Source organism: Hemicordylus capensis, chromosome 6 (genome assembly GCF_027244095.1).
Source record: "Hemicordylus capensis ecotype Gifberg chromosome 6, rHemCap1.1.pri, whole genome shotgun sequence".
NCBI lineage: Eukaryota > Metazoa > Chordata > Lepidosauria > Squamata > Cordylidae > Hemicordylus > Hemicordylus capensis.
Genome location: NC_069662.1, coordinates 73,884,149 through 73,897,108, shown reverse-complemented (window position 1 = coordinate 73,897,108; position 12,960 = coordinate 73,884,149). Strand labels below are relative to the sequence as shown.

The 12,960-nt window shown below is 43.6% G+C and overlaps 1 protein-coding gene across 5 annotated transcripts in view; it reads right to left on the bottom strand.

Moving 5' to 3' along the window:
• Positions 1–12,722, bottom strand: part of RECK (reversion inducing cysteine rich protein with kazal motifs) — a 95,586-nt gene extending 82,864 nt beyond the window's left edge. For 4 of the 5 annotated variants that reach the window (XM_053263467.1, XM_053263462.1, XM_053263464.1 and 1 more), the window contains exon 1: positions 12,582–12,722. In XM_053263467.1, coding sequence (XP_053119442.1) covers positions 12,582–12,681 — 100 coding nt within the window. In that variant the 5' untranslated portion in view covers positions 12,682–12,722. Of the gene's footprint in view, positions 1–1,016; positions 1,046–12,581 lie in introns of those variants that run through there. The other variant, XM_053263463.1, reaches the window with a different exon arrangement.
• Positions 12,723–12,960: the final 238 nt, after the last annotated feature.

Here is a 12,960-nt window from a genome sequence, read left to right as displayed (position 1 = left end):
AGGCCCGCCTCTTGAGTCGCCACCAGACTTACTGGTGGTTACTGGAGACGGACCTCTTCAGATTACCTTAATGTGAGGTAGGGATCATGCAAAAGAAGGCACTCTCTAAGGTAACCTAGACCTAAACCACTCAGGGCTTTAAAGGTAATAATCAGCACTTTGTATTTTGCCCAGAAACATATCAGCAGCCAGTGCAACTGTTTCAAGACAGGCATAATATGGTCTCTCCAGGTTGCCCAAGAGACCAATCTGGCTGCCACAGACCAATCTGGCTGCCACATTTTGAACTAAATGAAGTTTCAGAACTGTTGTCTTTGGTAGAATACAGGAGGGGTTTATCACAGCCATCTCCCGTGCAGGATGAGATGATGCTTTTCAGCATCTTCCTATATCGCTGCTGCCCAATATAGGTGTTTCCCATAATCTGTGAAACATACCAGCGGGGACTCAAACCGGCAACCTCTGGCTTGCTAATCAAGTCATTTCCCCACTGTGCCACAATTATCAGATGTCACTGAAAGTGCATCATCCTCTTTATCCAAAGTAGTCAAATCCACTGAATCTTCATGTCAGCATTTTGGAGAGGGCACCAAGTATTTTAACAAGATCTATGTTCCAAAGGAAATCAGTGATGGGTTTTAGCATCCTGCCTTTTTGAAGGTCTCTGGATAGAGATCCTGAAAAATCTGGTTCTTGATCTTCCTATATATAACTGAACAGCTCTATCTTGCTCATTTATTAACCCTGTCAAGAATTAACTATGGTGTTTCTAGAGACTTTGAGCTCTTTCTCATGATCAGTGAGAAGGGCTTGGAATCAGAGGCGTAACTACCATTAGGCAAGGGGAGGCGGCTGCCTGGGGGCCCCCACGCCTCGAGGGGCCCCCCAAAGGCAAGTCACATGTGAAATGAGTGTGTGTGTATCAGCGAGGGGCCCATTTTAAAATTTTGTCTCTGGGCCCACTCCAGCCTCTTTACGCCCCTGGCTTGGTGGCAGGCAAAGTAACAGAAGCTCACCTTCCCCACAGACGATCCAATCCATTGTTTCCAGATGGGAAGGTCTACTGTTTCCAGATGGTCCACTGTTTCCCAGCAGCAGCATGGAGGTGCGGGGGTTGGGATGCGCCATCCTGGCTCCTGGAACTCCCACAATGCACCACCTGAGTGTGCAGTGCACTGTGGGGAGTCCTGGGGATCTCCCTGACGCTGGTTGAAAGCCTGCTCCTGTGTAGGCACTGCGTGACACCAACACACCAGTTAAGGGCGCCCTTGTGCCCTTAGCCCTAGTGAAGCGGCAGGCTCCCTAAGAGTGTTTGCCATCATGCCACCACCAGGAGCTGTGTGGCTCCCGGCGGTTTTCACAAGCAGACAAGACTGGGCTTGGCTGCCTTGGCCTGCTCTTGGCTGTGCATGAGAACAATCTCTTTGTTGGCTTTGCTCAAAGCGCATGAAGCTAATAGGCTCATTCAGTCTTCACGACTTCATGGCATTCCCCCTTTAAACACTTCTCTAATTTGTGGGCAGGCATAATTGCTTGGTTTTCCTCCATCCGCTCCTCAAAGCCACAAAACTAGAGATTCTGATATTAGTCAAAATTTTCTAAACTCTCTAGGTTCTCTTTAGGAGGCCTTTGCTTGTAGATAAGAGCAGCTGCATGAACTGATGTTTTGCAAGTCAAAAGGATTGCTGATGGTTCTGGCAGTTTTTCCACTTTGATCTGGTCTAAATTATTTTGCTAGCAGAGCAAACATAAAGATTACCTCAGTCCAAATCAATTTTTAGTTTCTCCTTAAACTACATTTTAATATTAGAAAGAGCAAAGAGTTAATAATATTGCCTTAACACAATGGGGATGAGAGCAGAATAGAGGCTTGTTATGAGGTTTTCAATCCCTTTGGCGCCATAATGACAGAAGCATTCTTGCTTTCAACAGGCTCCAAGAACAGCACACTCAGACTCACCAAAAAGAAAACATCCAGTTTTAAGGCTTTGGCCCCTGGTTGCTTATTGTCAATGGGGGGAAAGGTGACCAGGCCAATAAAGCTCCTGTGTCTTGGTACATCGTTCTGAACAAGAAAGGTGGGATTGGACCTGTCATTCTAACCCACCTTCCAATCGGGTGAGAAGATCTTGTTCTGTTATACACATACATACACACACACACACACACACACACACACACACACACACACTTGGTTAAAATTTAACCAAATTTAAAAATACACATTTGGTTAACCACATACACACATACACATACACATTTATACATACACATTTGGTATGCATACATTCTCACCAACAAACCCCCAACAAAGTCACAATACATGGTCATATAATAAGTTTGATTTTCTGATCAAATACATCATGTCAGAGATAATACTGAGATAAAGTAGAAAGGGGATCATATGTTTTGGATCACATGTACAAGCACGTGCATGAAATTCTATTGTGAAGTGACTGAATACAACTGGATTTCCACAGGATCAACAAGAGATCCCATATTATAAGATAGGATTACCTCCTATTGAGTTTCAAAAGTTTGTAGAAAAGACTAGAGCTGTCCTTAACATAATACCGAGGTATCAGAAGCTTTTCTGTCAGGTCTACACTCTGTTCGCCATCAAAAGTATGCTGACTAGTTTTACCCAAATTACTTTTGGTCCCGCAAAGAAAGCAGCAGAAAATATTTCAATCCAAATTAAATATTCTTGCTAAAACTTTAGCCAATTGAAATTGTATCTTTTAAGTATCAAATTCTATCTTACTTGTGAGATACAGTACCAACATGTTACTACTAGCATGAATATTTATATGCCGCTTTTCAACAAAATGTTCACATAGGGAACTTTTACATAGAGAAATAATTTAATTAATTAATTAGATGGTTCCCTGCCCCAAAGGGTTCACAGTCTAAAAAGAAACATGATAGGCACCAGCAACAGCCATTGGAGGGATGTAGTGCTGGGGGTGGATAGGGCCAGTTACTCTCCCCCTGTTAAATAAAGAGAATCACCACTTTAAAAGGGTACTTCTTTGCTCTGTTAGCAGTGGACTAGTAAAACTGCTCAGTTAGCATGGGACTAGTGATATGCCATAGGAATGTTTATGGGGATATTGCCTTGGAATGAGCGAGTTCTTGCATAATAAGCAGAATTTGTTTGTTTCCCCCCTTCCACTGCTATCTGCAGCCTGTGAATATGTTTCACAGTGGTGATGTATTGACTACCCCAATCCCTCTCTAGCTTCTCCATCCACTTTCTAACATCCTTGGTCCTCTTCCTCCATTCCAACTCTATGACCCACAACTAATCTTCCAAACTTATCTTGTGTATTAAAGGGGTATGGGAGTCAGTTTTCCCTCCAACTGGGATTCCCAGATGTTGTTGATTATGTTGATTACAACTCCCAGAATCCCCAAATGCCACTACAGCTGGGGATGCTGGGAGGTGTAGTGAACAACATCTGGGAATCCCTGTTAGAGGGAACAGTGATGGGAGTGCCCTTTTGGTTAAGGCAAGTAGCAAATACATACATACATAAATAAATAAATAAATAGCCATTATAAGCTTCAAAATTCTATTGCTTATAAATATGATATAAGCTGAGCTAATAACTTGAAACTTGGTGTGCATGACCTGCGTGATGAGGTTTACAAATACAGGTGAAACTCGGAAAATTAGAATATCGTGCAAAAGTCCATTAATTTCAGTAATGCAAATTAAAAGGTGAAACTGATATGAGACAGACGCATTACATGCAAAGCGAGATAAGTCAAGCCTTAATTTGTTATAATTGTGATGATCATGGCGTACAGCTCATGAAAACCCCAAATCCACAATCCCAGAAAATTAGAATATTACATGGAACCAAGAAGACAAGGATTGTAGAATAGAACAATATCGGACCTCTGAAAAGTATACAGTGTACTGTGCTTGATTGGCCAGCAAACTCGCCTGACCTGACCCCATAGAGAATCTATGGGGCATTGCCGAGAGAAGGATGAGAGACATGAGACCAAACAATGCAGAAGAGCTAAAGGCCGCTAATGAACCATCCTGGTCTTCCATAATACCTCATCAGTGCCACAGGCTGATAGCATCCATGCCACGCCGCATTGAGGCAGTAATTGCTGCAAAAGGGGCCCAAACCAAGTACTGAATACATATTCATGCTTATACTTTTCAGAGGTCCGATATTGTTCTATTCTACAATCCTTGTCTTCTTGGTTCCATGTAATATTCTAATTTTCTGGGATTGTGGATTTGGGGTTTTCATGAGCTGTACGCCATGATCATCACAATTATAACAAATTAAGGCTTGAATTATCTCACTTTGCATGTAATGCGTCTGTCTCATATATCAGTTTCACTTTTTAATTTGCATTACTGAAATTAATGGACTTTTGCACGATATTCTAATTTTCCGAGTTTCACCTGTATGCCTAATTTCAAGGAGATTTGATAAAAATTGCCACAGCTATAGTGGCAATATAAGTTTTTAAAGTGCTGACAATTGACACACTGACCCTGTTTTTCTCAAATTTGATCCAGGCATATCATAGATTTATTTCAAATTTTGATCAAAGTGCAATCTGTTCAGGCTTGTCTAGAAAAGCAATGGTTTGATGAAGTTTGGAGCAACAATTCAAAGTTTATTAAGGTTTTCCTGCCCCATTAAATTCTATGGCTAGCAAATGCTGACAAAGTCATACAGAGCATGTCTGGTTTGACAATGAAAGTCAAAGTTCCCCAGTATTCTGAGACTGGCAGTGGGAAACAGCTTGCTGGTTCTATTGCAAGTGCTATGCCCATTCCATTAGTTATGGAATGTGAACTCTCAGGGAAAGCGGGGGTGGGGGCGGAGAGACATGGATCAGGCGGGGGAAGCGTTAGAGCAGTGTGAGGGACGTATTTCAAAGCAAGACTGCTCGCTGCAACCTTTCCTTTCCCTCTCCTATCCTCATTAAATCTGTCAGGCAGAGAGTGACTCCCTCATACTTCTCTCACTTGCTCATTCCCCAGTGTCAGGATGCTGACAGGAAATCGGCACTTGACTTCTGCAGTAAGAGGGTCCCAGTGACTTCAATGGGAGTGGGCCACTTTAATTACACCTATTTTATTTTTTAAAGCACTTTGGTAATCTCAGCGAAATTTAGCCTACTTACTGCCTGTTTACAAAACTCAGCTTATCTCACAGTTCCCAACTTGCTAATTTCTCTCTCCTGCCTTCTAGACCCTAGAGGGGGTTGGGTCTTTGTTTTTACAGTGGGAAAACTCCATAGGTCAGTGATCGTGCATACATATGCACACCACACAAACACACAACGGACTCCGCACAGACATATGCCACACAAAAATATGCATAAAACACAAGCAGACACAGAGAAAAATAAAAGCCCTTCTGCACACAAGCACAGGTACACACAGATGCAGGCATACACAGGGGAACAAAAGTATAAATTTTCTTTTCACGAACCACGGAAATCCAACGGTAAAAAAAACACATGTCGTATTAAGACCAGGTAAAAGTAAAGTGTGCCATCAAGCCCTGTGGTTTTCTTTTGTAGAATACAGGAGGGGTTTACCACTGCCTCCTCCCGTGCAGTATGAGTTGTCAAACCAACAACCTTCTGCTTGTTAGTCAAGCATTTCCCCGCTGTGCCACTTAAGGTGAGTTAAGTCTATTTGAGTTAAGCTTCACAAAGCCAGGAAATTGGAATCTAAGGTTAATGCCTTAACAGATGTGCCATGTGATCAGTAATGATGATATGCAATGTCACAAATTGTACTCGCTTGCAGCTTGCTCTCTATGCACCCATTTTCTCCTTGATCTTTGAGGCCCAAATCAAGATGGGGAGGACGGAGTACCTGGCTCCAGCAAAGATGTCCCATGTTGTTTTGATCCTGTACTGCCTTATGAAGCATCTATATTGCTGGAGGAATTATCTTGTGAGTTGACCCATGACTGTTTGTCATTTACCGCATTGGCTTGCAGGGTGGGGTCAACAAGCTTGTCTCAAGCTTAGGGAGAAAAGTTATCAGATGTTTCTCTTTCAATGGCTTGCCTCTCTTCTGTCAGAGACTACAGACTTGGAAGATGCTAAAAACATAGAAGATGGTCCCATAGACTATAGAAGGTGCTAGAGTCACAAGTCTCTTCTATAGGCTCTATTCCCATCCAGTTCTGTTTTTAAAGCCTCAGCTGGCACACAGAGCACCCAAGGAGAAGGAGGACACTGCTCTAGCAGTTGAAAGGAGTCACATGGCACCCCAGGCAGGGAGGCTTGCCCTGGCATTCCAGGGACTGACTTCATTGCCCAGTCCTAAGAATTCAAGCTACTTACTCTGGATTTGGGAATGTAATTTAATGGGTTACAGTACAGAATACAGACTACAGTAAGGCAGTACAGAACACAGTAAGGCAGGGCAACTTGGGCTGCCAGATGTTGTTGGACTACAACACCCATTATCCCAAGTCACAATGGCTGGGGATCAGTTGTAGCCCAGCAACATGTGGCAACACAAGTTTGAGAACTTCTGCAGTAAGACTCAAATGCTTCATAAGAACCAGCACAACATGGGGCATCTTTGGTGGTGCCAGGCACTCTATCCTCCCCATCTTGTTTTGAGCCTCAAAGACCAAGAAAAAGTGAAAATGCACAAAGGGCAAGTTGTAAGCAAGCACAATTTGTGACATTGCACAACATCAGTACTGAGCATGGGGCATGTCTGTTAAGACATCAACCTTAGGTTCCAATTTCCTAGCTTTGTGGAGCTTGAGCCATATTGAGATAGCTATGATTTCCAGAATCATGAAAAAGGGAGAAAAGCATCTCTCTGTCCACCCATTTTCTTCACATTGTGAGTAATTTATACAATCTAAATCATGGGCCCCGAACAAGTCATTTCCCCCCTCAACTAAAACCCCCAAAGAACCACCATGCTCCCTCTCTTAGGGTTTTAAAAATATCTGAAAATCTACTTGTTCAGAGAGGCTTTTTAATGTGTTTTATTACAGCCTGGTGAGTTTTTAATTTTAATTGGGTTTGTTTTAATTGTTTAATTTTAATTTTAATTAAAATTAATTTAATTTTAATTGTTATTATTCTACATTGTGTTTTGTTTGTTTTACTGTATTATTGTGTTATATATTACTTTTACTGTTTTACTATTGTGAGCCACCCCAAGCAGTATTGTACTGGAGGGGCAGGACATAATTATTATTTATTTAAAATACTAATAATAAAAAGCTTTAAGTCTGGTCTTAAACCAGCAGGTTTTTTTTAACCACTGAATATTCATGTGACCACTGAATATTCAGTCACTTCACCATACACAACAACTGCATCTTTCTCTGTAGTTATATAATAAATAAAAGTTGCCCTAAATCTTTAGTAAATTTCTATATCCTAATACATTTATTTAATTCAGCCTGTCAAGTTGGTGTGGTATTTACTGCCCACCCTGATTTTCTGTAAATCAGTAATTTTCTGTGCAGATTCCCCCCTCCCCTTATTTCTTCGCTCAGTTCTGCATGCTTCTGAAATGCAACTGCTGTAGCACACACAGGAGACACACAACACAAACAGTGATCATAAGAACAGGATCTTAGACAAAGGCCAAGGTTATGATGTCTTTCTAATCCTGCTACACAAGGCAACAGTCCCTTGCCCAGAGCCCTTAAAGCATCTAGGTGACACTTTGAATAAGCACAGCATCTGTATATTAACTGGTGTGCTTAACATGACTGCACTGAGCTAGAACTGGGCTGACCTCTAAGATTTCTTCCAACTCTACCATTCTATTAAACTTTGGTAATGGAGAGGTAACATGCAAATAGGTATATAAAAAAGGAGATAGGGGATTCCTCGGCTGGCTGCTGATGTCACAAAGGCACTCACATCTGTATACTTAAGCAGCCTAACAGCATTATTCCCAACATAGTTCCTAAAAGGAAAGCATTTGAGGAACTTTCAGAAGAAATATTACCGGCTTCCAAACAGTCTTTTACTCACTCCTCCATCTGCTGGCGGCAACCTTCTCCCACAACCCCCGCACCACATTCAAAGCTTGCAAAAGTCCATTTTCTGGGTGGCCTTCACCAGAGTTGTGGGGCAAGGCAGCATTTTATGCCTTGCCTTGGGCACAGCAATGTCTCGGGTCATCCCTGCCTCCAGGAAATCAAATGGGGTGGGTGGGTGGAAGGTTTCCCTCACCCTTTTAAGCCATAAAACAACAGCAGTTGTGGGCAGACATAATACATTTTTGTGGACTAGTAACTTTTTGTGGACTTTCTTAAAAAACTAGCATATTTTACCTAAGCAAACAAATTCCCAGCCCTGATGTGAAATCCAACAAAAGGTTAGGCATGCTTAAACCCACTGATTTGTTGACACTGTTGTTCCACTGTTGTTCCAAAGAGCCCTCTCCAGCTAGGCAAAGTTCAGTCAGCTCCTTGGCTTACCTTGGAGCTTAGGTTGATGAAGTAACTCAGACATCAGCAAAAACAACGTTGGAGGAAAACTCAAAGTGAGTACAATTGAACACAAACTAGAGCTAATTTTAGGGTGCCATGGTAGTGATGGCAGCACAGAAAGCGTACTTCACCATCTTTGCATCTGCTCCATGTAGAACAAGAGAGCCATATCAGGTGGCAAAATCATTAATACTTACAACCCCCACCCTGAGAGAAAGAGGAGGAGCTTCTTCAATGTCCAAGGCAACTGTTGTCTGCTGTAACCTGTTTGAATGTCACATTGCAGATAAAGTCACTCAGATCCACTCTGATTTGGACTCATTGTAGTTCCAAGTGACTTGCCTCAGGAACTGTCTGAATCTACTGTGCTGGATATGTTCCAGTTGGTGGTGCCTAAGGATGTGGACAGGACCCCTGATAGTGCAAAAGCAGCCTATCTTGCCCATTTTGGGTAATTAATGCTGCCAAAGGTGGGATGGCCAAATGGCTGGTGAGGCTTATTAATGCATCACTGTGGGAGGGAAAGATGCCAACTCTCCTCAAAGAAGTCATGGTAAGATCATACTGCAGAAGTCCTCCCTTGACCCTTCCAGTCTTGACAATTACAGGTCAGTTTCTAATCTTTCCATCTTGAACAAGGTTACATAGGAAGCTGCCATATACTGAGTCAGACCATTGGCCCATCTAGCTCAGTATTGTCTACATAGACTGGCAGTGGTTTCTCCAAGGTTGCAGGCAGGAATCTCTCTCAACCCTATCTTGGAGATGCCAGGGTGGGAACTTGGAACCTATATGCTCTTCCCAGAGCAGCTCCAATCCCTAAGAGGAATATCTTGCTGTGCTCACATGTGGTCTCCCATTCAAACGCAACCAGGGTAGACCCTGCTTAGCTAAGGGGACAAGTCATGCTTGCTACCCCAAGACCAGATCTCCTCAAAAGGTTATAGAGTTCATGGTGATGTCTCAACTAAAAAGAGTCTTGGATGATGTAGCTTATCTTATCTAATTTCAGTCTGGCTTGCAGACTGGGTTTGGGATTGCAGCAGCCTTGGTTGTCCGGGTGGAAATGGATAATGGGAGTGTGTCCCTTTTAGTTCCTCTGGACCTCTCAGCAGCATTCAATACTATCAACCACTGTATCCTTCTGGGCCATCTTATGATACTGGGGCTGAGTGGTTCAGTTCTGGACTGGCTCCAGTTCTACCTCAAGAGTTGGGTTCAGAAGTTGGTATTGGGAGACTTCTGCTCAATCTCTTGGCCTTTGCTTTATGGAGTCCTGCAGGGTTGTAGTAACATGATAGGGACAGATAGCCTTGCACAAGAATATTGTATTATAGCAATAGTATAGCAATAGCACTTACATTTATATACCGCTTTATAGCCGGAGCTCTCTAAGCGGTTTACAATGATTTAGCATATTGCCCCCAACATTCTGGGTACTCATTTTACTGACCTCGGAAGGATGGAAGGCTGAGTCAACCTTGAGCCCCTGGTCAGGATCGAACTTGTAACCTTCTGGTTACAGGGCAGCAGTTTTACCACTGCGCCACCAGGGGCTCTTTGAACAGAGAAAGTTGTAGTTTAGTGTCTGTGTCAGGATCTCAGCCATGAAATGTAGTGTAATGCATGTGCCCTGTGTAGAGGGCACAGGACAGCTATCTTGCTTGAGAGTTAGTGGCTTCTATGAAGCATTCTCTCTCATCTCTAGGAACATAGGAAGCTGCCAAATACCGGGTCAGACCATTAGTCCATCTAGCTCAGTACTGTCTCCACAGACCGGCAGCAGCTTCTCCAAGGTTGCAGGCAAGAATCTCTCTTAGCCCTATCTTGGAGAAGCCACGGAGGGAACTTGGAAACTTCTGCTCTTCCCAGAACGGCTCCATCCCCGAAGGGGAATATCTTACAGTGCTCACACATCTAGTCTTCCATTCATATACAACCAGGATGGCCCTGCTTAGCTAAGGGGACAAGTCATGCCTGCTGCTGATCAGCACAGTTGCAGCATTTCCCTTTTCATACTAACAAGCACCATTGTAACCGTGAGTGACTAGAGAGGGGGGTGGGTGGGACTTCCTATCCACTTTCAGTGTTGTAACCGCGAGCACAGTTTATTATTTAAACATCTGGATGGGGTTACAACCCTCCACTGAGAGTTGAATTGTGCTTTTTATCTGGGCCTTCTGAGGCTTCATTGGGGCTTCACTGGGCATTGTAACTGAAATTTTTCTCTTCTATTTTTAAATGATACATTGTTTTATATTGGTTTTTATTGCTCCTTTATAACTGTATATTTTATATTGTAACTAACTTGTAGCTGATAGTGAAAGGGGGTCTCAGCTTTATAAATAAATACATACACATGCTGTATTTTGAGATGATAGCACAGTTGTGAACAATTTATGACTTCAGAAAAATTTGTGTTGTATTGAAAATGGCAATCCATCTTCTACACAATTAACAAATGTTGAGTCTTAACCCCCACCCCCCAATCATGCACTGCAATGATGCATTGCATTCAGTGGGTTTGAGTGTGCTTTAGTCTGTGCTATAAAATGGTTTATATGTTTTGAAATTATCAGTGCTAAGTAAAATTAAACAAAAGAGTTTACCAGTGTTTTACAGGCTTTACAGAGAACACAAGAATTGCCTTGTCAAAACGGCTTTGGAAGCTCACAAGCAACTGATGGTGTTCCCCTATTTGTCCCTAGAATCTACATTTTCAGAGGTGTACTGCCTCTGCACACACTCATATACAGAGCAAAAGTACTTGTGATATGCCATATTAGTCAATTATATAGAACAAAAAAAATAAAAAATAAAGGTAGCACTTTTCAGACAGCAGAAGTGTGCTATCTTGTGTACAGAGCAGTTATTAAACTCTGATAGAAATCTAAAGGGGATTTAACCATAGATATACTCCTACTGGATTTCTGGTGTTCAGTTTGTTTACAGTGTGTGTGTTCTAATTCTAAAAAATGGGAGTTCCATGGACATTTCAAAAACAATCAACAAGGGATATTGTGACATCAAAGAATTGCAAGAAAATGCGAACTGTTTCAGACAGTTCAAACTACAAATACATTTTTCACAATCATCTGTGTCAGATAAGGGGCAGGGGAACAGGGAAGGTTACAGCACAAAAGGTAACAACAACATTTAAGTTCAATGATGACTTCAACATTGTTTTCTCCAATTCAAAAGTATTCTAAATTTAAAACCCTAAACGATGTGAGGTCTACTAGCAACATACCCGATGTCACCCATCTTCTTCAAAATCAAATACATTCACACAATTAGCACAGAAGATGCAAATAATTTGCCCCTAAACATGTTTGCTCAGAAGCAAGTGACACTAGCTACAATTAAAGATCTATTTCTAATCTGACCTCCTGCAACTACTTACGGACTGTGTTGACCAAAAAGAACTCCCACCACAAATATTTTAACAGCTGAGACCAGATTTTCCTACTCATATCTATGTCTGCAGTGGCTCACTATGTTTACTTGGAAGTGATTTCCAGCGATTGCAGGGGGCTGGCTTCCAGACCAGCCTTCTTAGGAGCATAACCGAAGCCTCTCCGTGTTTACTCAGAAGTAAATTCCACAGATTTTCAATAGGGCTTTACTTCCTTAATAACAACTCTGCACATGGCTACAGGCTTTGGGGAAACAGTCGGGAGATCTTTTGTTGTTGCTTAAATTCCTCTTTGTTCAGACTCATAGTACTTCGCTGCCCTGCCCTGTTTTAATGGTGGCATAGATTTACTACGCGATTTCGACCTCCCTACGTTACAGCGGACTTTCAAAAGCACACACAGAGAGAACTCGCCGGCGAATCCTTAGCGCGTCCTCTCCACACCGGGGTGACAAGTTTACAGACTGAAGTTGTTAAGAACGTAACACAAAAGACACCAGCTAATTTCCCTCCGCCTTTCCTGCGCACGCGCTCCCTTGCCGCCCGCTGCTCCCCCTCGAGGGGCTCAGCTCGCGCGCGGAGCAGAGAGCCCCCCCCCCGCATCGCGGGTCGGCTGAAGCGATGCAGAACGAGGGGTCGCCCACGGCAGCACTTACTCCTCGGTTGCCCGGCGGTGCCCGGCTGTTACTCACCCACCACGCCCGGCAGCAGCAGGAGCAGCGCGGGGACCGTTACCAGGGCCATCCGGGTCTCGCCGGTCCCCCGCTGCAGAGGGACAGTCCGCGTCGCCATGGTCCGGTCCCCGGCGCTTGCAACCCTCCAGCCACCCCGGCGGCTCGCCATTGGCTGAGGGACCCCAGGAGCACCGCCCTCCTCGCTCACTCGCTGCTCCGGACGGAGGAAGGATAGCGGGAGGGAGAGAGGCTGGCTGCGGGGGGGGGGGCGGGGGAAGGAGGGCGCTCGGGCAAGAAAGAGGCGAACTTCCCCAAGTTCAGCTCTTCCTTCGCGAAGAAGGCCTCGGCGGCGGGGAAACATGCATCCACCCCTCGCCCTCAGCCCCGCTTCTCGCCC